Source organism: Anser brachyrhynchus, assembly GCF_964034855.1.
Source record: "Anser brachyrhynchus genome assembly, chromosome: 1".
Lineage (NCBI taxonomy): Eukaryota > Metazoa > Chordata > Aves > Anseriformes > Anatidae > Anser > Anser brachyrhynchus.
In genome coordinates, this window is record NC_137694.1 from 60,481,696 (window position 1) to 60,509,454 (window position 27,759).

At 51.9% G+C, this 27,759-nt stretch overlaps 2 protein-coding genes across 5 annotated transcripts in view; one reads left to right on the forward strand and one right to left on the reverse strand.

Annotated features, from left to right (window-relative positions):
• The window catches only part of TBXAS1 (thromboxane A synthase 1), a 266,052-nt gene extending 254,503 nt beyond the window's left edge, over nt 1-11,549 (reverse strand). Inside the window, exon 1 of the mRNA XM_080558646.1 lies at nt 11,423-11,549. The gene's annotated coding sequence lies outside the window, so the exon portion shown is untranslated. The remainder of the gene's footprint in view (nt 1-11,422) is intronic.
• A 1,110-nt stretch (nt 11,550-12,659) lies between these two features.
• HIPK2 (homeodomain interacting protein kinase 2) overlaps nt 12,660-27,759 on the forward strand; it is a 135,866-nt gene continuing 120,766 nt past the window's right edge. For 3 of the 4 annotated variants that reach the window (XM_080558272.1, XM_080558266.1, XM_080558267.1), the window contains exon 1: nt 12,666-12,940. In XM_080558272.1, coding sequence (XP_080414398.1) covers nt 12,922-12,940 — 19 coding nt within the window. In that variant the 5' untranslated portion in view covers nt 12,666-12,921. Of the gene's footprint in view, nt 12,941-27,759 lie in introns of all 4 variants that reach the window. The other variant, XM_080558274.1, reaches the window with a different exon arrangement.

The window sequence follows — 27,759 nt, forward strand, 5'->3', positions numbered from 1 at the left end:
TTGGACAACTACCACATCCATGCTGCCCACTGACTGGAGCAACAATAACAGGGTAAACAGTTCCCAGCACTGGCCTCGGGTACTTCCCCTAAAGTTTACTTTCAGTCTGTGCTAAACAAATTACTATTTTTTTTCTGTTGAAAGAACAAATGTTGATGTTTGGATTTGTGCCCTTATAGCTCTATCTCTTCAATGGCTTCCTCATCAAAGCCCTTTGCATTTCTCATTTAATTTTTTTCTTCTCTTAAACATGTATTTACATTCCTTCCCTGTTTCTTTAGATGCAAAACGCAGACCTCTGCACCTACAAAAAAGCTCCGGCGCTCTCCTTTTCCTTCTGCCTTTCAGTCCTGCTTCTGCTTTCCGTTTTTACTTCTGCTCAGTTAATTAGGCACTCGTAATTATTTCCCTCTTTATTTATGCGGGCATGTATTTTCCCTTGGACGCTGCTGCCTGCTCCTTCGGAGCCGGTGTAACCTGACTCCAGCCCTCCTCTCTCTCTGCAAACCTACTGGCGTCACGCAGCCCAGCTCCGGCGGCCCTCGGCACTCAGCGCCTAGGCTGGATGGGTGCTGGGTGCTGGGTGCTGTCCCGCAGCCACCACCAGCCTGGGAAGCCAGGCAAGGGCTGATTGCGTCTACGTGACCTTCAGCTCCTGCAGCACGAGCAAAATGACGGATGCTCTTCCAAACGGGGCATCGCCAGGTGGGTTTTGAGAAGAGAAAGCCAAGCAGAGCAGGACGAGCACGACCACCTCCTGCCCCGCTCCGGCCCGGTCCCTTCGCCTCCCTCCCCTGCTCCCCTTGTGCTGGGGAAGCCAAGCCTGCAGCATCGTGGGTGCCTGCTTCAGAGGGCTACCTGGTGGCACGTCGCTGCTGGGAGGGTCACGGACTGGAGCGAGCGGTGATACATCAAGGAAAAGTCTTTGTGTAATTACTGATACTCACAGCTCTGCCCTCCCAAAATTTTAGGGTAAGGAAATAGCTTTAAGGAGATAAATCTCGTTTCCCAGCACCTTCTTTATTTTTGCATTTTCAGCATGTCTTGGGGTTGCTGTCCCATAGGCAGCACTTACTGAGGGCGTAATTCCTTTCTTCTGCATTTTGAAGGATTTTCCAACTTCATCCTTGGACAGCAATTAGAAGCAATGGAGCTGTTCAACAAGCAGGGAAAAATCTTCCCAGAAACTTCTTTTCTATATCCTTTTTTTTTTTTTAAACTTCACAGGTTTTCAAAATGTGTTTTGAACACTTCTTTCTGAGGTTGTAAGTAAATTTCCCTTTACTTTCCTATAGCTGGGTAATAATAGAAACAACATATGCCCCCTTCTATATCCACATTAAAAAAGTTGATGTCTGTTCCACTTAGGAACTAGCTGCGACTGTGATCTGCATTTTTTCATCTCATCTCAACTTTCTTGTGGGATCATTTTAATTTCTCTGTAGTGGTAGAAAGGGAGTCCCAAGTCCGTGTTTTTCTCAGAATTAGGCTGAGACCGTCTCTGGCCACAGCTGTTGGTCAAGTTTTCTTTGAGCAACTTGATCAAGTTGGGCAAAGGCTGTAGTTTGTCTAAGCACCAAACTGTCTCTTTAGTACTAAGAGCCAGAAGAAATTATTCCTGTTAATGCCAGTCAGGCTCCCACAGCTCTCTGCTTGCTTCTAGGCAGCTCCTGGTCCTAGGAGTTCAAAGCTTTCATCGCTCTGAGACCAGGACACCTTCTGTGACACTGCAAAGGCTTGGAAGCAGCACCTGGTTTGATTTCAGCTGTACCATTTGCTGCAGTTTGCCGGGTTTCAAAAATCATCTTGTGCACAAGTATATGCTCTGCGCAGTCTGCAAGCAAAACAGACCCAGGCAACACCGGAGTATGTTGAGGGCTCTGCTCCGGTGTGCACCGCATCGGTGCCTGCCAGCGGGAGCGTGTCCTCCGCAGTGCTTCCCTCCTGCCTCCCCTCTAAAGTAGTCCCCAAGGAAATCCCCGCACCATGATCCTCCCTGCAGCATCACTGCTGCACTTCCCGGCCAAAATGAGAGCAAAACCTATCATAACTTGAGATTAAAAAAAAAAAGCCAGCTCTGATTTTTGTGATGGGTGAAGCTTTTTGGGGCCAGAAGCCCAGAGCTGAAGGTACCAGGGCCCCGCTGGGTGACAATACAAGCTGCGATTGCTTTCGGAGCAGAGCGCAAAATTCACCTTTCCTCGGATGCCCCACAAATGAAAAGGAGTGAGAGGCAGAGGACAAAGAAAAGTATTCAAGCGAAGGGGGCCAAGCACTAAGACGGGAAGAGCAGAGTCCATGTTCAATAACATTCATGCTTATCTCAATATTGTACCTGGCGCCTAGGTACTGTAGCAGTTGGAACCTCATAAATACCAGTGACAGATAGTAATTAGCACCCCATAAATACCATCAACAGATAATCTTGCCCCTAGGAAGCAATAACAAGCTTTTCATACCCAACTGGCCAAGCAAGCTTGAAGGTGAAAATAATAAGTAGATGGAAAAAACACCATTTGGAAACTAAGGTCTTCCTCTGGAGTCAAACTTTTTCATGGAAATAAGGCCTAAAACAGCAGTCTTATAGTAGCCTTAGGCTCCAAAGTGCCCCGAGTCAATTTATATTTGGCTGATAAAAGGGTACTTGATTGATTCATTACAGCCAAAGGCTCAGCTCCTAGGAATGCATGGTGCTTAATTTTTTTTTCTGGGATCCCTTTGATCTCTGCTGGTGGTTGAGGAGAAGGCTCCAAATTATGAAGTATTTTTGGAATTATATTGAGACCATTTCACAGAAAAGTCACCTTCAAGTCTCCAAGAATTTTCTTGACTCTCTCTGAAGACACAGAGAAGATGGAAAGCTTCTAGTGTGATGTTTTTATCTGAGAGCAAAGGAATAGAGCAGATCCTAAAAAAAGTGGTAATCCAATTACACTTGGATCAACGTTAAGATCTGGATGTAGGACCTCGAGTTTTCTATGCATGTTCTAAACTAAATGCACAGGTTTTAGTTTAGGGAATGAAAGTAGCACTAACAGAATGACAGATCTCTGTAGATCAGATAGAGGAAGACAAAACACAGAGATAACATTGAGCAAATGACATATGGGAGAAACTCACCTTTCCATTCAGCATATTAAACTCCACTAGCTTCCACAGCATTATTTATTCCAAGCTAACAAAATGCGTAAGGAGGTACAGTATCTGCTGCTTGCTTTTCTCTGTCTACAGAGACCCCTCTCCATCTCCCCTGTGTACTTTAGAGCTCAGAGGGTCTTTCAGCTTGTCCTTTCTGCCAGCCTTTTGCCATATCTGCTACCCTGCTGTAGACCAGTGGCTGCGAGTTTGCAAGAATTTGGGGTCTTCTCACGTCAGGTGTTGCTCAGCAGGACTGGAATCTGCAGTACTGGGCAAGTAGGCCGGCAAAGCAAGTCATGCAGCAAGGGAAGCTCCTTCAGTGCAAAGAGCATTCAGGTGCATTCATCGACTATATTTACCTGGGCATTACAAAATACTAAACAGTACATTTAGCAGAACCAGAGCTTTCAGGTATTCTTTTTAGTATGCAATTGTGAAGGGCAGAGCTGCACGTCGAGGTCGTGTCTGTGTTGAAGCACTTATTTGTTGAAACCTCCACTGACTTAGTCAGAGTAAAATGCATCAAGTGTTGTTGTTACAATCTGCTTTGCAGTGACACAAACATACATAACTCTTGTTCACGTGACAGGAGTGTCCAGGTTTTGCAGCCGAGCCTCTGACAAGGAAAGCCAGGTTTGAGGGGGAAGAGGGAAGGAAGGGAAAGGAAAGGCCATCAGCATTGCTCAGCTGATGCTGCTAAAAACACACGGCAACAGCCGCTAAGCCTTTCGCTGCCTCCATCCTTCCCAGTAGTCTCATTGCTGTAAATAATGCCGCAGTTATTTGAAAACTTAGGTTTCCCAGGGCTGGCAGCACTGGGTGAGCAGGCAGCGTGAGCCGTGCTCAGGCGTGCTGCTCCCAAAGGCTGACCTGAGGCACCTTTCGGTCCCTAGGAGTGCCTCCGACGGCTTCCAGCCTTAACTTCTTCCTTCGAGCGAGAGCATATCATGGCAGCTTCTCTGATCATGATGTCTAAATATAATACAAGGGAACACAGTTTAAGAGAGCTCAGATACACTTTTTTTAAGCAACTGTCAGGAAACTGCCTCTGTGGCTTGCTGGTTTAGAGTAAGATTAAATGAATCAGTCTCAGCATTTGAATGCGTGGGAAGTCAGAGACTGCAAAGTGACAACTAAGGACATTTTATTTATAATAGGGCCCTCCTCCTATAACTATTTGTGCCCAAGTCCTGTGCACTAAGTTCAAAAGTACCTGCCCTTTATGTAAAATTACTCACAAATGCTACGTGTAGGCCAGGTGGATGTCTGTGCTGGTTTGGCTGATTATAAAGTTCATGTAATTATTATTGAACCGTCTAGTGATGTTTGGAAAAAAAATAGAGCTTATTATGCAGCCGCTTCAAAAGACTGCCTCTCCGGTCCTTCAGCAGGAAACTTTCACAGCAAGGAGCAGGCCCAGCTGGGCATCACTGCGGGGAGAAGGCCTGGGGTACGGCACGGGGACGGGGACACCCCTCCAGGAGCAGCTGGAGGAGCATGGTGGACCCCAAGGTGGGCCTGCAAGGGCTGAGGGGAGAGTCAGGAGCAGCACAGGTGGAGCACTTCACTAGTGGGGACCTTTGATGCTGAAGCTGCACGTCCCCACTCCTTGAGCTGCAACACCTCCAACTTTAACGCGGAAGTCCAGAGGTTTCCAAAGCAAGAGTTCCCAAACACAGGCAAGAGCACTGTAGCTACAGCTGCAATCACAAGCCTGGGAGAAATTCAGTAGTTCATAGTAGAGGTTGATTAATGAGCCCAACAGGGGTGAAATTGCGAAGATAAATGGGTTCATCAAAGGAGAAGTGTGGGCATCTCAGCCCCACAGTCCCTGGATGGGGCCCCAAAGTTTTGAAGCATCCTTCTGGGTGAGGCTGGGTCGTGTCCACAGATCTCAGGCAAAGTGGTCGAAGAAGGCCCACGGCGTGGCGCAGCCCCTTGGAAGAGGCAGCAGGACTGCTGCGTGCCCAGCCTCTGAGCACATCTGTCCAGGGGGCTTAGCCAGCCTCAGTCTGCGAGATTTCCTTCCTCCCCATGTTCCAGCCTTGGCCTTTAGTCTGTAGCATCAGCCTGAGCCCCTAACTGGGAAATATTATTAAAATGGCATTAAATATTAAGAGAGACAACACAGCATCTCTCACAGTGAGGGAGCTCCTGACACAGCAATGCTTTTCCTCATAAACTGCCTTGACAAACAGCTTACTTATATTCTTATCTCAATTAGATGAACTGCGATGCAGTGGTGAGGATGAGTGCGGCTGGGTGCTATTATGAGAAGTAGTAAATATTTATTCAGTTCTCTCAGCATGGAAGCGGGTGGGTAGCAGGGTCTCAAGACAAGACCTCCTCAGCACAAATTTTAAAGCCATAGTCACAGACTGCAGCTAACCGAGCTGTGCAAGACCCAGGATAATTGTGCGGACCCGTCCCTCAGAGCTTCACTATTAACATTGGTAAAACATTAACAGTGATGGGCTTCATGGCCAGGTTTGGCTTTTACAGAAACATGAGCGGGAAATGCAAATGACTGCCATTAAATATTCAAATAAGGGTAAATATCACAAAGGTTTCCTATCCCTGGCCAAGGGCTTCAGCCCAGGTCTGGGCTGTGTCAGGGTGGGCTCTGCATGCACCAGCTGTAACCCTTGGCCCACCCAAATGCACAAAGTCCCCTGGCAGACCAGTGATCAAGCCTACGCTCAGATCTCTGGGTTCCCAGCTGAGCAAGGGTGCAGTGCAAAGGCAGGGAAAGCACTGCTGTAGAGATCTGAGCACTGAATCTACGTGAAGAAGCTCTCCATCTCTAAAAACTTTCCCTGTAATTTCAAGTATTTTCCATTGTCAGCTTGGAACTCGTGAAATTAAACATCCATGCTTGCCTTTGAAGCACTGCTAGTCCTACGGTCATTTGGGGAGTGGGGATAAAGACGTTTAACTTAGAAAAAGCAGTTGCTATCCAGAAAATCCCCAGAGGCTCTCTGCAGCTCATGGGTCGGAAGCCATGGGGTTCCCATCAGCATATATGTCCTTGTCCCTAAAGTGTGGAAGATCAGCTTCAACGTACTTTCCAGGACAGAGCATCCCTCACATCAGTCCTCTACGGCACTTTATGCAACGATATCATCACAGCCTGTCCTGTATGAGATTCCTTTCTATGTGTTGCCCTTTAGATCTGAAATAGTTTCTTCCTTTCCCTTCCACCGGTGTTCGGGAATGGACTTAAAATGGGTGTTAAATCTGAAATTTCAAATGCAGAAGCATGGGATTCGGAGTGCAAGAGGATTCCTCATGCACACACACCCCTACAAAGATTACTTGGAGTCTGGCCAGTCCAAGTTGCCCTTCCAAGGTGCTGTGTTTAGGGACATGCATACCTGCCCATGGGCACAGCCCTCACAGCATCACTGGTACCAGCAGAGCTGTGCTGGCCAGCTTTCCACCAGAAAGGCTGATTTTGTGCTGGTGGGGTCTGTTCCAGCCATGAGAGCAGCAGATTGTGTAGAAGAGAGTGTGTGAGGTGGAGTTTATGGGACACATCGGTGGTTTCATGGAAAAAAAAAAAAAAGCCAATGAATTACTTTGGGAAATCAGAGCAAAATTTAGAAGGGCATCACTTGGAAAAAAAAATACTTCAAAAATGGGGAAATATTAGGGGAAAAAAAAGCAGAAGTAACTTTGCTACACACTGGGCTGTTTAGAGCAAGATATAAGGACTACATTCATCTTTGTTGTTTAGGATGGGGATTTTTTTTCTTGCTCTAAGTCTGTCTCTTAACACAGCCTCCACCTTGGAATAATTAACCAAGCCTGAATCGCAAATGCAGTGCTCTCAGGAGCTAGGTACTGATGTGCCCTTTCCCACTGCAGCTGAGGTAGGAGGATTTCTAGCAAGCTCTGGGAGACAGCAGTCTCTCAGGAATTTCAGAGCACAGAAAATGCACACGACGAGGTGCTGTTGGCTATTTTCACCAGGAGAATTTTCTTCAGTGAATTCTTCCTCCTTCCTGCCAAGGACAAACCTCTGACACCAGCCCACATTGTTGTTTGAAGACAGATTGAAATCTCGTGATTCTGACATCGTTTTATTTTTAATTTCCACACTGCAAATGTCAGGGGAAAAAATACCCTAAAAATTATACTTCAGAAAAGACTATAATTACTTCCAATTAAATCGTGGCCCTGGTTGTTTGAAAGACTTGACCACAGCTAGAATTTCATTATCTGATAAGCACTTTTTAAAAATATATTTCAAAGTTTCTTTTTTTAATAATAAGAAGAAAAGGATCCAAGACCCTGACAACAATACCTGAGCCATCTGCAAAAGCTAGATGATGGGAAATTGCGTTTAACCCCTCAAACGCAGAGGCCACATCATTTTTAGGGCATTTATTTCAGCGATTCTCCTGGGGGGGAAGCGAGGTTCAGGAGGGTGACCAGACATGGTTGAAGGCATGGAGGAGGTGACCCAGATCTCTGCCTTCCCTGGGGCACTGAGCAGACCGCGTGCTGGCACTGCACCTTGCTGCCATTTGCGGTACCGAAAGCACTCTACCAACATCTGCCCTGTTCCTTGGTGCCACGCTGCTCTCTGATCGAGGTACGTACATGTAAGCCGCTGAAGTTACACCAGCATCATCTGGTTTCGTAGTGGGAATGCAGTCTCATTCCTCCCTGTTGCTGGAGCTGTCTGCCTGCACCATAAATCCAGCTGCTGCCCCCCACACGAGGCATTTGCATCACGCCAGCCGCAGTGAGGATGCCACTGACGTTCAGAGTAAAAATATCCGCGTTGTTGTACAGTCACACTCTCTGGTGCATGCCGTAATTTTGCTGTAGGTTTCTGTGGTATTATTTTGAACACTAGCTATGACGGGGCCATCGGTCCTCAACCCCACTTCAGTACCCCAGCTAGCAGCAAGCACAAGTGGGTTGCCAGCAGTGACACCAGATCCCAGTCACAAGGGTCAGGATTTTGGCCAGGTGATGCCTCCACAGAGGCAGCCTCCACCGAGCGTTACCTAAGGACGAGCAGAGACACAAGGCTGGGAACGGACATACCATAGCAGGCTGCCTGAGTGCCCACAGCTTGCATACAGAGCAGAGATTCCTGCCATCCATGGAAAAAATCCTCCCCCAAATACTCCACATCACAACGGCTGGTCTCTGAGCTGATTGTACTAGGAGGAATGAAATTAAAAATTGCCATTGACTCACCATTCAAAATATGTGAGTGTACCCAGCAAATAAAGTAGATTCCCTCAGCACTTACCTAATAATTTTGCTTTTAATTAAACTGTCCATTCCCGTGCTGATTTACATTTAAAAAGAAAACATCTGTGTGTATTTCACTGGGAAACCTTCCCCTGGTGTTTACAAAAATATTTTGCTTTGCTTAATGTGAAAGATTTGGGGCCTGATTCTCGTTAACAAAATGATGCCTTCCAGCTCCTTCATGAAGGCAAACAGGTATTAAGGGTTCTTACTGACGGGGACTTGCACACCCTGCGTGCTTACAGCCTTTTTCTTGTGCTTTATTTATTATTATTAAATTTTTTTAGTGTACATTACAGTCTTTTATTAGTACATTTTTAATGCTGAATCTTTCCAAAGAAGAAAACGCAGTGGACAGACTTGACTATGGCAATGAGCTGAGAAAGCTGGGAGCCATAGACCCTCTCAGCCTTCCATGCCAGCCGAGCACCATGCACCTTTCTGGAGAAGTGAGTAACATGCCCGAGATCACCAAGATTTGCCCGTGTGGGGCAGAAACAGAAGCAAGTGCCCCTGGGCCACAGCCCGGTGCTGCACAAAGGCCACCCCTCCTGTCCCAGGCTCGCTCTCGGCCACCGCTGCCCGATGCTCACCGAGGACATAGCTGGTGGTGCCGCTGCCCCGGAGGTGCACAGCGTTCCCTGACGGGGCTGTGCCGCTTACGAGCAGGCTGCGTGCTTGCCTGCTGACCACGAGTGTGTTTATGGCAGGCGAATGGAGAAGTGAAAAATCGTGTGATGACACATTGAAATGTGCTTCTCCAGCACCAGCTCGCCATCCTCTCCTGGGGGAAGGGGCTGAAGAGAAGAAATACTCCGTTGGGGTGGGAAAACCTCTGTGGATTCAAAATTTTAGCATTGTGCCCTGTTGGTTGCATGCATTCACAGAGCAGACAATGTCTCTCTCCCATGCCAGTAAGACAGCCTCTGCATGGTCTGACCCAGGTTGGGTGCAGATGACCAATGCGAACGTCCTTATGTGGTTGCTCAGCCTGGGGGAGAACAGAAAGCGGGTGGTAGAGCTGGGCCACCTCCTGAATATATCATTATCTGTGCACAGCAATGGCAAAGGGCAGCAAGGGATTGTACCCCCAGCTCCAAACCACAAGCCCCAAGTCTCCCCCAGAAGGAGGCTCTCGCAGGGAGGCCCCTGGGTGAGCTGAGGAGGAAGGCTGTGCCCAGGAGGGTGAAGGTGTGCTCCTTCTGCATGCCCACACGCTGCGAGCTTCCTCCCTGCACCGGGCTTCAGCAGCCGGTCTGGGCCGAGGTCAGGACCTGTTGGGGCTGGTTTTGTTTACCCACATGTGCCACGACTTCACTTGGCATTTAAACGCACATAGAGAACGGCCCTAGTCAGTGAAAATATCTCAGTTGGTTTTCTTATCGTTACCAGCAGGTAAGCATCTATAATTTTTGTGGCATTACTGAACCTGAAGGCAAATGGGAATTGCTGTCCTAGGCCAGCCACATTGCCCATCGATTTCAGCACTTTGCCCTAAAAGAGGCAGAATAACCTGTGCTATGGAGCCAGGCAGCTTTAGCAGCTGTGTAGGTACATCACACACAGGTTTAAACCTGGCTGCTCCAGCATCCCCCTCCATGCTCCACCAGCCAGCCACAGTTGCCATTTCTATGCTCAGGCAACACAAAGTGAGTCCCGAGAAGCCCTCTGCCAACCCCTTCCTCTTTTGTTCTGCTGGGGAGTGGATTTGTTTTATGTTTTAAGTTCTGGTGTCACGCTAGCTTTGATGGAAGTGCAGTTTAACACAGGCCCAATGGCTACAGGATAGCTCAGGGTAAAACAGAGAGGGCAGAGAGAAGAAACCATCAGTGCACCTTCATGCAGCGGAGACCACTGCCCCCATTTTACAGCTCAGGAAAGCAAGGTTGATGTGGCAAACCTGAAGCCATGCTGCAGCAAAATGCAATGACGAGGAAGGAAGCCGGGCACTTTATTCTCCTACTCCTCCACTGTGTTTTTGTCCTCTGCTGTTCTCTGATACTTTTCTGCCTCTCCTTCATGGCTCTGAAACGGAGCTCCACAGCTGCTGCTCTGATCAAGGGCAAGGAGACAGGCCGGGATCACAAGCATCAGTGGCCTCGAAAAATAGAAAATATCCTCAATCACAGGAGAAGAGAGAGGCGCAGAATTACAATGACCAGAAACGTGTTTTGGGAACATGTGAGGTTATTGGCTTTGTGACGTGAGCCAAACACTGAGGGTCTGCACAGCTCGAGAAAAGAGGGGCAAGAAGCAAGCTCAAGGACTGCACCGCTGCCGTCGGCACCACTCGCCCTCCAGCTCTGGCCTGGACTTTCCACTCGTCCAGCTGGAGACATTTCCATTTCTTCCCCTGGTTTGGTGCTGTCTGGTCTGGGGATCACTCTCAAAATGAAGCACAGATGAGACTGCAACAGGTTTTGCTCCCTCTGCTGTACACAGTCCTCCAGTGCTGGCCCAGCTGCCTCCAACACCTCCACCTGCCCTGTTGGCTGCTCCCCAGCCCCAACGTGGTCAGCACGCATCCTCACCTTCGTGTCATAAACATAATGCAAGCAGGAGACAGCCCCCATGGTGGTTCAGGCATTTTTAAGAGGGGGAAAAGTCATGCAAAATGCAGAGGATACCTCACACACAGTGGGGCCCACAGGAGCCAGGGGGTCAAGACCTCCGCAGCGTGGGCACGGCCATCAGGCTCTGTAGGGTGATCAGCGCGGTTTGCCCCCTGGCCTGCATCTGTCTGCTGCTATCGGCATGCTCTGAGCGCCACGGGGCTGTCAGGACAGCTTGAACCTCACTGAAATCCCTCAATAAAAGTCACCGTGTACCTCCTCCTCCTCCTGAAGACATCCAAAGGTGGCAGCCGGGTGTCCAGCCCCGCTGTGACCCAGTGCTGCGGTAGGGGAGGTTTGGGCTGGCGGCAGCAGCAGCGAGCGGCAGCGTTTTTAGGACTGGCCGTAACAGCAGGCATGAAGCGAGTTCGTCATCCCCAGTCTGGTCCCAGACTGCTCACCAGTTAGGAGCTCCAGGCGGGCAGATCCAGACGCAGCTAATGCAGGATCGCAGCCCGAGGTTTTGTTTCCACCTTTGCCAGAGGCTTTGCCGCCCTGTGTCTTGCATGGGTCTCGGCTTCCTTGCTTGTGTCATGGTACCTGGTGACTTAACTTCCTTTGTAAAGCCACTTTCAGGAAAAAAAAAAAAAGGGTTCTGGATAACGTGGCTTTGCCTATAGCTTTACCGTATGAATCGACAAAAACGATGCCGGTCGGGTTGGTGCTCTTACAGCAAGAGCTGAATGAGGGAGATGGATCCTTCAAAATAAAAACGGGGGGAGGGGTAGCAGTGGCTGTCAATCTCAATAAGTAAACACTTCTTTGATGTGGTTCTTTAAAAAAAAAAAAAAACAATAACCCAAATCCTAAAAGCAACATCGTATGTTTATTTTAAACGCATCCGCTAAATATTTACACTGAAAGCAAGCTAAACGAAAAAAAAAAGGAAAAACTGGAACTTTTGTCAGTGAACCAGATTGTGAAATGCCTTGAGGGAATAGAAGATTTATTTGGGGAGAGGGCGAGAGGTAGGAATTTTCCATGCTATTGTAAAACATGAGCTCAAATTATATGATCCCCACAGCCAGTGAATTGCAAAGCTTCAATCAGCTGCCTTTTTTATTTTTTTTTTCTCCCTTCCTCTCTTTTCTATAAAGAGGAGGGGGGGGGAAGACAGAAGTGTTTCACCAACTTCTGTTGACTGTTCCTTTTTTCTCCTGATTGAAATGTGTTGTTAAACAAGATCCCACATAATCTCAGCAGAGGGTTTCTCTCGCTCGCTCGCTCCCTCTCCTTCTGGGAAGCCGCGATCAGTGCCATCGGCGCTTGATTATTTGCAAACTCCCTTCGCTCGCTTTTTTTTTTTTTTTGCCCTTTTTTTTTTTTTTTTTTTTCCTCCTCTCCCTCTCCGTCTCCCCTCTCTCTCCCTCCGTCTCTCTCTCTCTCTCCCCCTTCCTCTCGCCCCCAGCGCAACTTTTGCAGGCGCCCCGGCACACGCAGCCATGCCGCGCTGAGAGCGGGGGCACCGCGCCAGCCCCCCTCCTTCCCTCCCTCCCTCTCCCTCTCTCCCTCCTCCCTCCCCCTCCCTCCTTCCCTCCCTCCCTCCCTCCCTCCCTCCCCAGCGCCGCCGTCCCGAGCCGGGGGGGCCCCGCCGCCCGCCGCCCCTGCCCGGCCCCGCGCCGCGCCTCGCCCCGGCCCCGGCCCGGCCCGGCCCGGCCCGGCGCCGCCGCCCCCCGCCCGCTCGCCCGCCCGCCCCGGCCGCGTCGGAGGGCCGGCAGCGGGGCTGGATGTGCCCGGCTCCCCCCGCGCTGAGGCGGGCGGCGATGCAGAAGGCAGGCGGCAGCTTCGCCTCCGCCGAGAGACACCCGCTCAAGATGGCAGATGTGTGTTGAGTTTGGGGGGCTGCGATCTCGCGTCGTTCGTGGCGGCGTTGCCATGAATAACAGGCGTCCTTGCACCGATGGCCCCCATGTACGAAGGTAAGCCCCCTCACCCCCAGCCCGGCACGGCTCGGCGCGGCTCCCCTCGCCCTCCCCGCGGGACCGGGGGTCCCCCGCCGCCCGCAGCTCGCCGTGCCCCGGGGAGGCTGCCGCCGGGGCGCCCCAGCCCTGCCCGGCGCCCCGCGGGGGGGGACCGGGGCGAGGACGGACGGGGGTCGCCGCCCGGTTGCCCCCCCCGCCCCGGGCACCCCCTTTACCCCCCGGTCCTGCGGTTCGGGGCTCTCGGGCCCCGGCGGGGGGCGGCGGGCGAAGTCCGTGCCGGTGCCGAGCAGAACAATGAGGTGGCCGGAGCTTGCCCTGCGCCTCGGCGCGGCTCTCGCTGCCGGCTCCTTTCGCCTGCCTGCACGGAGTTGCCCCCCCCCCCCCCCCCCCCCCCCGGGGAGCAGGGACCCCGGTGGCAGCGGGCAGGGGGCACGGGGCTGCCGGCAGCCTCCTGTCAGCTCCCCGGCTTGTGCCGGAGCCCTGCGGGGGGAAGCCCAAGTGCCCTAACTTAGTTCTTTGGGGCTCGGGGGGGGGGGGGGGGGGGTGCACGTTTTGGGGTGGCTAAAAAAAAATAATAAATTAGGTGTGCGTGTATCGGTGTGCGTGTGAACGGCTCGGTTTAAATCCCCTGGCGGTGCGTTTACGGGAGGGTGCCGGGGGAGCATTACATAAAGCGGGGGGAAGCCCACCCCGCCTTCCCTTCGCCCGGTGCCGGTGCTGGGGGGGCCGGCAGCGGGACTGGGGCTGCGCGGCGAGGCTCGGCAAAACTTAATCCGAGGGGAAAACCGACTCCGGGCTGCGGCGCCCGGGACGAGGGCGGTGTAAAGTTACCGCCCCGCCGGGTTATTCCTGGGCAGCCCCGCACGGCCGGGACCCCGCGGGAGACAAAGACGGAGCGTTTTCGGCAGCGGAGGGAGGCCGGCCGGCCCTCTCCTCCCCTCCCCTCCTCTCCCCTCCCTTCCCTTCCTTCCCTCCCCGTCTGCCGGAGCCCGGCGCCGCCGGGGGGCGCGGAGGGGCCGCGGCGGCGGGGCCCAGCACGGCGGTGGCGGCGGCGGGCCGGTGCCGGCGGCGGGCCCGGGGTGCCGCTCGGTGCCGGCCCTCCGGCGGCGCCCTCTGCTGGCCGCGCCGCCCCCAGCGGCCCCGGGCCCCGGCAGCCCCCCGGAGCCCGGGCCGCCTCCAGCGGGAGGCCGCGGCCGCTGCGCCGCCGCCGGAGCCCACCTGCCCGGCCCCCGAGGCTGGCTAGGCCCGGCCTGCGGAGCCCCGGGCGCTGCCGTGCCCGTGGGCGAGCCGGGGGGACCCGGCGGCCTTTCTCCCCCTCAGCTCGGGGAGCGAGGCCTCGGTGGGTCCCGGGGAGGTGGTGGCGGTGGTGCCGCAGCGTGTGCCTGAAGTTTGGCGGTGCCCGGGAGCACCCGAACTTCTGCGGCAGCAGCCGGGCAGGGAAAGGAAACCAGGCGCGTGTGTATAGGGGGAAAAAATAACGCCCTGAAAAGCAACCTGTAAAAACAGATTCCCTGGAAACACTGTGGAAAAACCCCCAGGGTCCGCAGCTGGACTCTGCCCGCACGCCTCGAGCCTTGAAGTAGGTGACTGCGCCAGTCCCCAGGAGCCAAAAAATAGCGTGAAGGTGGATAGGGATTGTGCTGTCTGTCTTGCGTTGCAGTGTGTTTGCGGGTTAAGTTGCTTCTGGATAGGTTATAGGGAGGCGGAGGAGGGGTTAATGAATGTTACTCGCCTCCGAGTTGCCGTGAGAGGTCCTTAGAAATCCCTGAAATATCGCAGCGCATCGATAAAAACTTATCGCAGGGGCTGCAGTTTCCTCCTTGGAAGGAGATGAGGACCGCGATCCTCCCTCAGGAGCGTAACGTGTGTGTAGCAGCCTGGTCTGTGGCCCTCCTCTGGAGCATCGGCGACATTTAGGCCGCTGAGGAGAGCCGAGCGGCTGGCTCAGCGCTGCGGCGGGCAGCTGCTGTGTTCCTGCCGGCGCTGCGAGGGATGGAGGGATCTCTCGTGGCACATACGCACGCCCACCGCCACCGCAAGGAAGGCAGGGGTACGTGAAACAATATCTCCGCCTTGCAGGCTTCGGAACATAGGCTCTTTTACAGAAAACGTGCCCCGGGAGGAAATGTGACACCTCGGAGGCCTTATAAAATGGTTCCAGTGGAACTTTAGGTGAGTGATAACACCGAGCGCACGCACAGCATCACCAGCGATTGTCGGTGCTTAGGCGAGCTTTGTGCCTGCACGTACCTTGCAGCTGGCTTACATACCAGTTCTGGGAAGTAGAACGGTGCCTCACCTGATATTAATAGGCGAGGCATGATGAATAAATAAATATCTGGTGTTAAATCCTCCTTCCTCCCCCGTGCTAGGAGAATTTTGCCATTCTTTTTAAGGAATTTAGAGGTTTTGCTGTCGTGTTCTTCCCTACCGTTTTTTCTCATTCCATCTTTTCCAAGTGTTGCAGAGCTGAGCGGTAAAATGAAGGACATAAAAACCTTCCAAGTAAAATAAAACAGAAATAACACTGCTGCGCAGTACTTGACCTGGATTTTAGTTTTAGTTGTGAGCTGTACAGGGAAATGTACTGGGCTGGAAAGCAGGCCTCATCAGGTGTAATTCTGCACGGCCTGAGGTCGGGCAGACGAAGCACAGCCAGCCTGCTGAGCGCTGGAAACGCAGCTTGGTCAGGGGCGGCTGTGCTGGCCTCAGAGGGAGCGAACGGCCTGAGACGGGTGAGAATCTGGTTCTTCGGACCCTCCTCTAAGTCATGTTGCCCTTGCTGTGCAGAATCATCCTCAGTGCACTTGATGTGCGCGGTTTCCTCCTGTGCAGAGTACAGATCCAGGGCCTGCGGACCAACTGAGACCCTGTTGTAAGAGGGCTTGCCACCAGGCACCACCAGGGAATGGCCTCTGAGCAGCTGTCTGCCCTAGGTGGATGTCTCCAGCAATTTCCTGGGTGGCTCCTACCTGGCATCCTTCGGAATTGGGTCTTTAGGAAGTGGTTATGTGCCTTAACCTTTATTTTCTAAACAGCGATTACCTCTGTTTTGGTTTTGTTCCTTTTTGCTTTGCTTCTTATTCCTGACAACTTTGTTGCAACTTGCAGCGTATTTTTAGCAGCAGCGTCGGTAGCTTTATATGTGGGTGGCTTATGGAATTAATATCTGTAATATTTGTAAATTGCACCTCGCCACTGGTGCCACTGCTGGAGCTACGTGCTGGCGGGGAGCTGCCTGTGCTCGGCTCCGTGCTGGATCGTGCGCGTGGGTTTTGGAGGCCTGAAGCTCTGATCCCGGCTGTGTCACAGCTCAGGTCCTGCTCAGCGCCAGGGCTCTCTCCCAGGGCTGCAGGAACAGGCAAGCCCTGCTCGTTTTCGAGGGGGTCATCAGATCTCGTTAAAGCGCGCAGAGCTTTCCCAGCAGGGAAGCGGCTCCAGTGACACCGAGGAAAGGTCCTTACCCCAAAGTTTGTGCACTGCGATGATAACTAGGAGGCGCTTCCTGTTTATGAAGCCATAACCATAACTTCAGCTAAATCAATGCTGGGACCAAAAGCCTAAGTTTTTATTAGCTCAGGATATGGCTATCGCCAAGATAACAGGAAGCCCCCTCCAGTTATAATTATTGTTCTTATCATGCTGCAGCATCTAGCGATTAAATGTTTTTTAGGAGTGATGGGTGAAAAATGCCGTTTTATTTTTGGAAGCGGAAACAGCACTGCCGCGACCAGGGGCAAGCAGACAAACAGCGCGCCAGGACAAAGAGAGGAGTTCGCAGTTACCAGCCACAGCCCTCGGACCCGGAGCAGCACGAGCTCCTACCTATGTGGCTGTATCAGGTGTGGAAACCCAGTTGCTGGACGCCTCAGCTGGTCTGCAGGGGGCGAAGCCCTTCCCTCACCGCTTGTGGGAGCGAGCCCCCATGCGAAAAATCCAGCTGGCTGCTAGGACAAGGCCTGAGGGTTTGTGAGAGTCGTTTTCCCGTTTACCAAGTGGTTGCTGTTTACTGCCCACTTGGATGTGGTGCTTCGAAAGCTCGAGATGAGCAGACTGGATAAGAGCTGGCAGGGGAGCAGGTACTCCGCTGATGGGGGACAGCCTGGAGCACTCCTTGGTGCCTGTCACGGTTTTGAACTCCTGGCACCCACTGGAAGTTAAACCATTTACTCAGAGGCAAGTAATGCACTTAGGTGGCTAATGGAATAAGCCTAAGTTTTGGGCACATCCCAGCGATGGCATGTGGATGTTCATTCAGGAGGAAGGTTCTGGGAAGCCAAATCATGGAAGGGTTGGTGACTTCGGAGCGGAGGCCAATCCTTGTCCCAGCTGTGGTCCTCACCAGGTGGGCCCCAGGTGGTGGTGTTAGAGCAGCCCTGCCAGGCAGCAAGGTCAGAGGCACGTTCAGATGTGGTCTGCTCGGGCTGGGCTGAGACACCAGTACGAGGCAGATTAGACCAGTTCTCTTAGGCACGGGTGTCGAGGCAGCTGGGATAGAGCGTACCTTTGGGTGGGACAGCTGAGAAAGGGAGTTTGGCAAAGGCACTTGGTGTGTCCCCATCCCTGTATCCATAGAGGACAAGATGGACGAGAGGTGAGGCTGGGTATTTTTGTAAGTTCCACCCTTTTCCTCTCTGATCCCAATTTAAAAAGATATTTTAAGGCCTGTGCCTAAATTTAAGCTCACAGGCGGTGTGGCTGACTTCATTAGAATTGTTTATGTCTTTAAAGCTGGCCACACGCTTAAGTACCTTTCTGAGTCACGGCCTCTATAGCTTAATCAGTCCATTTATAAAAATGAGGCTGTTTCCTCACCCTTACTAGGAAATCTCTGCCCTCTGAATGTGAAATATTGTTTATATGTTTTCTTCTGACTTTTGGAAGGTTAGCTAGTGGAAAACAAGAAGCAAGAATTAAACACTGTTTGGAGAATGGGTTTTCTCATCAGCTATTTACATACCCTAATATGGACCTAGGTATTTAAAGTGAGGCCTTCTGTTTTGAAACTATTCCCCCCAGCAGTACAGAGTTCAGCTTTTGTTTTGAAAACAAGCCCAGGTGATAATTTCGCTCCAGATAGGGCATTTAGCAATTTGTCTATTTGTGGTGTGGGGAGAGCAGAGGCACGGTACCGCTTCCACCTGCTTACAACACACAGGCAGAGAGTGCACCTGAATCCTCTTTCATCTGGCCACAACAAGAGCTGAGATCCTTCCTCTGGAAAGCACAAGGGCATGTATTTTGGGAGTGCTCTCAGATTCACATAGCCTTCTGAGTAAGGTAATTTCTACAGCAGAAATGGCTCCTCTGAGACTTGCAGTCTTATAAGACTTCCCAGGGCAAATGAGAGGAGGAGCAGGCCCAGTCCTCCTAGGCTAGCAAGGGCATCGCCACATCACAAAATACCATGGAGAGTCCAGGGTCAGGGCTAAAAGAATTAAAAAGCCATGCCATTAGAATTTATTTATCTAATGGAAGTAATAATAATCCGTAATACTGCGTGTTTATACAGAGCTGCGTATGTTCAAAGTACTGTATAAAGAGTGGCTGTCTAATCAAGCCACTGACAGCATGCCGAAGAATGGAGTCTTTTACTTATTCACAGTGGGGGCACAAAACGGCCAGCAGGAGACAGGCGTCCTCAGATGCCAGCCCCTGACGCTGCCCCCGGGCTGGGGCCTGATGGCAGCGCAGCGCGGACCAGTGGCGGTGCCAGCGAAGCCGTGTCTGTGCATTTAGCGGTGTCTCGGTCGTGTTCTGGAGCAAGAAGGGGTTCCGTGCTGGGTGAGGGATGGTGTAATTCACTCCTCTTTCTCCAGCAGTTCCCGCTGAATGAGATGTTGGTTGGATAAGCAGAAGCTCGCTCTTTGTTCATGCCTTGTTCCCGGTCCTGCTCACCTTCCGGTGCCCGTACTGACATCTGTCTCTGGAAGGATGAAGTGAGAACAATCACTTAGAGTTCCTACTGTGACAAGTGGGAAAGGTCACCCCACGAGGCAGTGATATTTGCCAGAGGTACTTGGGAAGCTCAGAAGGGTAGCCGTGTTCCCTGTTCGTTGTAACCTTTAAACCTGAAAGGCATCAGCAAGACCTGGAACGAGAGTCTTACACTGAGCTAACCTGCAGGCTAACGTCTCCTTCAGTTCTGAAGGCTGACAGGTTTATCTTACTCTGTGAGCTATGCTGAAATGCCAAAGAAACTTAGCTCTCAGCAAAATCATAGTGATCGTAGGAAGTGGGCACAGCGACGATTTCAAGAGGTTCTTCCCCCTGTGTCAAAACAGTATTTGCTGTACCAAACGTGTGCTTGTCCAGCTTGTTCCGTAACACCTTTGTCTAGCATATTCCCCATGTGTGGAGGGTCCACAGCCTGCCCGGCCGATCCCTGCCCTTAGCTATCTTCGTCGATGTAAAGATTTTACCTCCTCTGTAACTTGGCTGCGCTTTGCTTGCTGTGATTCCTTGTTCTATTGACAGCGGATGTGGAAAGTTCTTCCTTTTTCTTTGTCACGTCTCTCATTGGTCTTGTCTTCCCTAGGCTAAATCCTTTCTCAAACCCATCCTTCAGCTCTTTGGCTGTGTCTTGTTTGCTGCAGCTCTGACCGTTCTTCTTGTTCCCTGCGTTCCCTTCAGCTAGCCCACACCTCCTGAATGGCACTGTTAGAGCACAGCGCTTTACCTGGCGTCTTACGCTGGCCACGTAGAGCAGAAATATCCCTCCTTGTGCCTTACAGACAGTGCTCCTGGTTGGTCTGCCTTGTGCACCGCAACATCGTTCACCTGTGTTTAGCTTGTGATGTGCTGTGGCTCCCGGCTCGTGCCCAGAAGTCCCATGAGCTGTTTTCCATCCCGTGTGCGTGGAGCCAGCCTCTCCTACCTAAGCATATGGTTCTTTTATTTGTCCTGTCTGAACTCCATCCTGCACCTTCCCGTTTGTCAGGACTGTTCGGAGTTCTAATCTAATTCCACTGACTTTGCAGCCCCTTCCTGCTCGGTGTCACCTGCCAATTTTAAAAAAGCACAGTCTCTGTTTATTCACCAAGCTTTGTTTTCCACTCTGCAGTGTCCCAAATAGAAAGCACAGAAAAAGAGAAGTTATTTCATAAAAAAGCCTTGCCCCCCAAATATAGAAGAAATTGAAAAAAAAAATCACAAAACACTTGGCATTTTTTCACACCTCCTGTTCTTTGGTGCTTTTAAAGTATTAACAAGAACAGTTTTATTTGCTGTTATAGCACCAGTGCCAAAGAAAAGCAGGACCTTATTGCACATGATGTTGACATGAAGTGACAGATAGTTCCCATCCTAAAGAATTTACTTCTTTATTTTATTTTTTGTAGCTGCAGACACAGGATAGTGGATAATGCAAACAGGATGGATTCTGTGGAGATAGGAAATCACAATGTATGGATTTGCCTAAACGTCTCTAATGGGGGCTCATTCGGGGAAGGGAAGGGTGAGCTGAAGGGAGAGGAAGGAAGGAAGTAGGTCAGGGACAAGACAGAAGAGGATGAGAGAGACAGGTGGGGAAGAAAGATGATGGCAAGTGACTGTAACGGGAGAGGGAGAAGATCCCTGCAAAGTTTAAGGTCTGAGGCTGTCACAGCCAAGGCCGTCAGGAACAGAAAGTTCAGTGAATTGCTGAAGGAAGGTTCCTGCTTGGGCTGTTTTTGCAGCTGCTCTTACTGACTTCAGTCTCTCCCACTTCTTTTCCCTGCAGTTGTCTCTAGCATCTTTGGAAGGGAAGGCAGGCGAGGATGGGAGGTACTGCCTATATCCTAACACTTATAGGCAGGAAGGAGAGTCTGCGTAGGGATTCCCCTGCTGGAGCTGAGACTGGAGGCAAAAATGATGCTGTAGCATTCCCAGAAGATCTCTGATCCTGCTCTCCATGCTGGGGAAATCCTGATCTGGCAGAGATTAGCTGAAATATCAGTACTTTTCATTGATCTGAGATTCCTGTGGTTTCCTCCCTCTCTGCCGCTGCCCTTTCCATGATGACGGCAGCTATGCAGGAAGAATTTGATCTCGCCGTCCTCACTCCTCCTCCCCGGCAGACCCTGCGTGCTGGGCCCTCCTGCAGCCAGGTGCCTGCACACGATGGCTTTAAGGGCATGCGTGGCTGTCATCCTCTGTCCCTGTGTCTGTCCTCTCGTGGTCAGTCCAGGGGACTGGAACGGCTGCAGACACGGAGGGCAGCTGCCAGCAGTGAACCTCTATCACACCAGCATCGTGCCCTACTCGTGTGTGTGTGTGTGGCCCTGAGGCTGGGCGTGCTTTGAGTGTGTGGGTCCACATACTGTTCTCTCCAGTAGCAGGCCAGGTATTTCAGGATGTTTGGCAGTGAGTCCGTAAGATTATGGGTTTTCTCCTGGGCGAAGAGAGCAAGAAAAGCTATTTCTTGCTTATAGCTGGGCGTTAGGGCGTTTATTTGCTACTGGATGCGATCCAGTGGATTCAGCGTGTCTCTGTTTATTTTTGCTTAAAGACGTGACTTTTTTTCCTAGTCAAAGGTCGTAAAGGTACACGGGCTGGCAGGTAGCCAGCGAGCTCCCTATCTGTCAGCTGCATCGGTGGGGTGTTAGGCTAACGCTTCTGGAGGGAATTTTACGGCAGACGACGGACTGGGATGATGGAGACTTGGACTCTGGGAGCAAGGCTCAGAAAACATCCAGTCCCAGAAAACTTGCAGAACATTTCAGAGAAAGTTTAGTTTTTCAGGAAGCTCCCATAGCTTTCCCAGAATATCTTTACTTTGTAGGCAAAATTGGTAAGTGTTCTTTATTTTTAAAACGCGGTTTATATTCTGCTCTTGTCTGCAGCAGCGCCAGCGCCGTCGATGTATTTATCTCTTTCCTTTTAACACTTGCTGTTCCTGGAACGTCTCCTGCTCGGCAGCTGTTTGGAGGTGGTTTTTTCTTTTCCTCTCCCATCGCCATGTACCTTTCCTTCCTGTTGAAGGCATCCATAAACCTCTCGTGGTGACATCATAGCAGTTTCCACGGCAACAGATTATGATACTAGAACAGAGGATAATATCAAACAGGAGGAGGAAGAGATAAATTATGGTGTTTGTGTGCGTGTGGCTGAGGGCTTGATTATATTCCTACATCTCTTCCGAGGATGTTGTCTGCCTAGTTTCTTCTCTGTTTATCTTATGTGCCTTTTAAAGGTTAGGAGAAAGCTAAAAAAAAAAATAAAGACGAGCTAGAGGTCAGAACAATACGGACACATATTTTTGATCATCTCTATGTAAACCTAGTAGGCTGAGATTTATTTTTTTTTATCTCAGTGGTAGCTCTCCCCTGTCCCCTGAGAGTCATCTAGTCTGGAAAAAACTTGGAAGCACAACAGTCCCCCAGCACGGCTCCACTTTTATTTTAATTACGAATTATTCATATCCACTGGGATGGGATCTGCTGGGATCCCAAGTCTAGGATCCCTGTGCTGCAAATTTTCTAAAAGATGGACAAACGCGGCACAGCAGTGCCCCAGGTTGCTCACAACCTGTATTTGAGAAAGGATGCAACAGGTGGTCAAATCCACCACGTCTGGCATGAGGAGAGCAGGGGAAGGGAAGCGAAAGAAGAATGGTGGCAGAAGTGTGATCCCTGGAAAAAGCTCCAGCCTGCCCGCAGAGTGGTCGTGGCAGAGGTGGGCTGAGTCGTGCCCCCGTGTCGGCATTTTGCAGTGGTGTCTCTGGGAGAGCTGTGCTGACAGCGGCCTGGGGGCCTGCTTTGTGACCATCTGCGTGGTTCTTTGGTGCGAGCCTTCAAAATAGCCAGAGTAGGTCTGGTCTAACATGGCAAATCCCTCTTGGTGCTATCGAGCACCTGCGCAGTGACACTTTGTACTGAGCCTGCGCTTAGGCACTCTAATGCCACGGGGAGGAACGCCGGGCAGGGACCTGAGCAGGGCAGAGCGAGGTGTGGCTGCCTCCACTTAGAGCCACCAGTGCTGCTGGCTCCCAAACAGAGGGTATCCTTCTAGTTTTCTCCTTCAGTTATGCCACCAGCCTGCTGGAAGGTCACTTGGCTGGCTGTCAGTGGAAGAAGCAGCTAGTAAGATGTAACATACCAGCTCACCTTAGCCATGCGATGGGGCAGGAGGGTACGTAATGTGCCTGGTTCCGTGAGGGTGACTTGGAGCCTTGCACCGGACGTGCCCTGGGGCGGCAGAAGAGCGGTGCACAGCAGCTCTCTGGCTCCGTGAAGGCTGCCGGCGGGCTTTGTGGCTGTGTTGAGTGAAGAGTTTTTGGTCTGGCTTAGTGCAGCCGGGCTGGGGAGTTGTTGGCAAGGGGGAGGAATCGCACGAAGTGCTCAAACTCAGTAATGCTGTCAGGGGTTAAAGTTACAACACGGGCGCGCGCAGAGCACCTCGACAGGAATTAATAGTTAGGTCACCTTCATGGAAGCGTACTGGAAACCAGTCCAGACCACAGAGAACTGGTTTGGTGTGCTTCCCGTGCGCAGCTCCATGTAATGACAGGCTCCAGCGCTGGAGGCTAGCCCCGTTTCTGAGCCGGCTGACAGTGTCGCCCTGCGGGGAACGCGCTTCCACCGCCAGGGCTCGTGGTGGTGGGGCAGTGGGGACTTGAACAAGTCCTCTGCATAGGGAGGGGAGATTGCAACCTTTTCTCTGAACCCAGATTTTAAAAAGGACAGTTCTTGCCTACAGCCGGTTTGTGGGCACCGTGGAGAAACCCAAGCCCTAATAACTCCCCCAAGGCATGTGCCTACAGAGCAAGTGGGGATCGCATTTAGTCATGAGTACAAGTATAAATTCCTTCATCTCTTCTGGCACTATCACTGGCTCTAACAGAAACCTGCCTTCCCATCAAACTCCCCCTCTGCATTCTCTCAACATCAGAGGATGTATGTATTTAGCAAGCGGGGATAAGAAACACGTTGCAAACCCCATTTAAAATAGCTGCACCACCTGACAAGGACATGTGAAACCCAGACACAGGCATATCCCATTGATGCTGACAATACTTTTCTTGCAGTGTCATTTTCTCATTCCTTATCTGAGGCTGTGAGCACCTGGATAATGAAAGTGCAGCTTCCAGATGCCTGCGCTGTCTGAAAGCTCATGTGAGGCGGAAGGGACAGTGGATGCCGTTACAGAGCTGTGTGTACGAGAATACAAATGGGAGAGTATATAGGTACGTGCATACGTGTGGGACTCTTCCCATGTTTGCAGGCATGTGTAGGAGCACGCATGTGGCTGTGTCTATTGAAGGCCATGTGGGTTTGGTTCTCCGTAGAGCTGTTACACCAGCCTCCCAGCAAACTGCGTTTGCACCAAGGCTTTTCTTCACTGCAAGGAATAAAGAAGGGAGATTTATCGTAAGTATAAATTAGGCCTTCTGTGTGTTTGTGAGCTGTCTCAGCCTGTACAGGAGGAAATACATACAAGGTGAATGCAGGGTGTTTACGTAGAGCGATGCCGTGGCAGCGTGTGTGTTGGCAGGAGCGCTGTCTGCAGTCTCTGCATAAGGGGCTGTGCAGCCTGTGTGAATGTGGAAGGCTGTAAATCACGGCGTGTTCGGGAGGGGACACTGCCACTCTGCCTGTACAAGGCAGGGAAAGATTTTGAAGCAGTGTGACTCTTTCAGGCTGAAGAAAAGGGTTACTAGAAATCCAAGCTGGAAGAAAATATAATCCAAGACATTTTGACTGGTAGTGATCTGTAATCCACATCTACCAGCTCATCTCCATCCTGAGCCAGAACAGCTGCATGCCTGGCATCTTTTACACACCTCTCCCGGCACCAGGTTTTGGTGGCTCTACTGGCCCGCTTCCTGGGTGTCCTTGCAGCTCTGCTGATACCTCTCGGGTCCTGCCTGCTGTATCCTCAGTGATTTCAGTCTTGACCTGGTCCTACAACGTAGCTGGCGCCTTCATGCAAATGCAGTATCTCCTAGGGAATCTGTACCCATTTAGATGTGTTGACCATACCACTCACAGAGTCTCTCATGCAGGTGAGACCAGTAAAGTAGCTGTGGCTTTCTCTCCATCCCTGTAGGTAGGTGTCTGAGCCTTGGTTTTGCTCTTACTCAGACGGGAACTCATGCTACAGGCTGTGGAGTTCGTCTCTTTAGGAATGGGCTTGGCTTTCGTGCGCCTCCAAAATCATCGCTGTTTCCCAGAGGAGCACTTGAGTCATTATCAGTCCCTGCATTTCCTCTCAGCCAGGAAGGATTTGAAGGGGTTTCAGGAAGAGGATGCTTTGCAAGGAGACGTCTGCTTTCCCTTGCCGTACCCTGTCACAAACAGATACCGAGTCTCCTGCCAAAAAGCCCCTGGCTGTAGAAAATAAGGTGGGAGAGAAGAACATGGGATGTGGGTGAATGGCAAGGCAGGGCAGGGTTTCAGGTGGGGGTGCCTGATGCTTTTGATAGTGGGCGCGATAAAACAGATGTTTGTGGCAGCACTGGGGGTGAGCTAGGAACGTGCTTATGTCATTTGGCATCACTGGAACAAGTTGCAGGTCATAGATTTTCATTTGGGTTTCATTATTTCTCTGCAGCAGCCATCAACAAATGGAAAGTTTCCCCAAATGCGTTGCAGCTGCAGTTGGTTCTCTTGTCTGCCTCACTCTCTGTCACTGTAGGATTTGCAAAGGGGTTTGGGCTTTCATATTTTGTCCTCTCTTCCCTCCCTGCCAGCCTGTGCTCCTCTGCCGCCCCCTCCCTACCACAACCCTGTCATGTTCGGTCACGCTTGGCTGAAGGTTACCAGCCCACCTGAGGCTTTCGAGGCCGAGGACGCGGCGAGCCAAGTGCTGGGAACACGCCGGCTTTCTGTGGGAGCCGAATCCCCCGCCACGGCCTCCCGGCCCATGGGGCAGTGGGTGTGCGGGGGAGTGGGAGCGCAGGCGTGGCAAAAACACTCCATGGTTACCGTGAAACGCTTGCTAAAAAGGCAGATATCGGAGTGGTTCGGCTAAGCTGGGCAAAACGAAGCAGGGGGCTCTCGTGGCGGCCCCCGTTGTGCCCACTGGGGGTGCGGGGAAGGCAGGCCCTCCATCCCCTGCTCGGGGTGGGCCGGCCTGCGGGATGGTCATCCCGTGTAGGCTCATGGGTGGCAAGCCAGCAGTGTGTGTGGAGGTGTGAGACCCAGCCCTGTGATGAGGCTGAGTTTCACCCGTGGCACACCAGGGCGGCCTGCATGGAGAGGAGGCCGAGGGGCTGTGGAGGCTGCGAGGCCGGCCCTGGCCAGGAGGCCCCAGCAGAGCCTCTTGTCCCAGCAAAAGCGTTAGATTTGGTCAGCTCTTAAACTCTAGGTGTGATTAATTGTGGCTAGCGATTCTGACCTATGTGGTTTTCGCTGGATGCCCAAAGCGGAAAAACCAGGCTCGTTCTGCCCGCAAGCCAGCTGGCCTTCGTACATCTGGTTACGGACCTTCACCCCTGGAGTTCTGTCCCCGAGCAGCCGGGCTCGGCTTGTGGCGGGCAGCAGATCACCCCCTGTTGCTTCGCCCAGGGCAGCAGGCTCTCTCCTGAAGGCCACTTAGCCACTGGGGAGGCATGATTTGGGGGAGCCCCTTGCTTCCCTTGCCTGCCCGTGCCCCCCAGGTCCCCACGCAGCCGCCCCTTTCCTGGGGCTGCCAGGCTCTGCAGGCTGCTGGAGGGGGCGAGACGCCCCAAGCACAGGTAGTCGCGGCAGGCTGAGGCTCATGATTTCTTCCTGCCGTTGAGGCCTTGATCCTTGTTTGTTAATCGGTAATAATTGTTGTTGCATTCACTTGGGTGACTTCAGCACTGGGTGCTTTCATTTGTTTCAGAGCCCTGTCAGTGTGTAAAACACAGCTGTAGTTTTAGGAAAGCCACAGAGGCTGCCAGGCTACCCCTGGGCTTGTATGGGGCACTTCGGTGAGGGGCAGATTTGGTTTCGGGTGGCTCCTGAAGATGGCCCCCAGCAGCATGCCTGCTGTATTTCTGCGAAGCCCACACAGGTACCAGTGTGCCCACACAGACCTGTGCCTGCCGATGTGCCAAGGGCCTGGGAGCATCCTCTGCTGTCCTGCCTACCTTCCTAACCAGTCAGGTCCTTGGCACTTTGGCCAGCACGCTGGGGAAACGTCCGCTGGTGTTTGTCAACCTTTACAAGGAAACAGATTGCTTCTAAACCGCAGCTACAAGTGTAGCACAGACCGGAGGCTGGGAGGTAACCATAAATCCTAGCTCTCATTTGCACAAATACATGCGGTTCCAATCCTCGGGGCGTTTTGCCTTCCCCTGCCTATACCTTAGTTTTAGAAACATGTAAATTTAGTTGGGATTTGTTCCTTCAAATCACCACAAAATATGGCCAGGGGTGGGGGCTTTTAAAGTGCTTTTGGCATAGAGGGGATGAAGAGGATTCGGGATGCTCCAAGGGGCAGGAACTGGTGGATGCTTATCATTTATGCCCTGTCACAGGGGCACACTGGAGAGACTGGCTACACCAGGAGAGCAGTAATGACATTTGCAGCTTCTTACTTGTAGGTCTGCTGCTCAGATCAGACCTCTCAGCTTTCTTCTGGCCCAGCCTGTGAGACCCCACACACTGGGTCGTGTTACAGGGGTGAACCCAAGCGTAGGGTCACGAGGTGGATAAATGTCCTGTCAAGTAATAGGGGACAGGCTATGTGGCGAGGTTGCCGCAGGAGAGGGAGCCGATGCTGGCTAGCTGGGCTTCTTCCAGCACAGAAACCTCCAAGGTGCCCCTGCCTCTTGGAAGAGGCCAGCCCTTATTCAAGGGGGCACATGGAGCAAAGTAAGGGGGGGTTGTTTCTGCCCAAACCTACCCGAAGCAGCGGTTCCCAGGTTC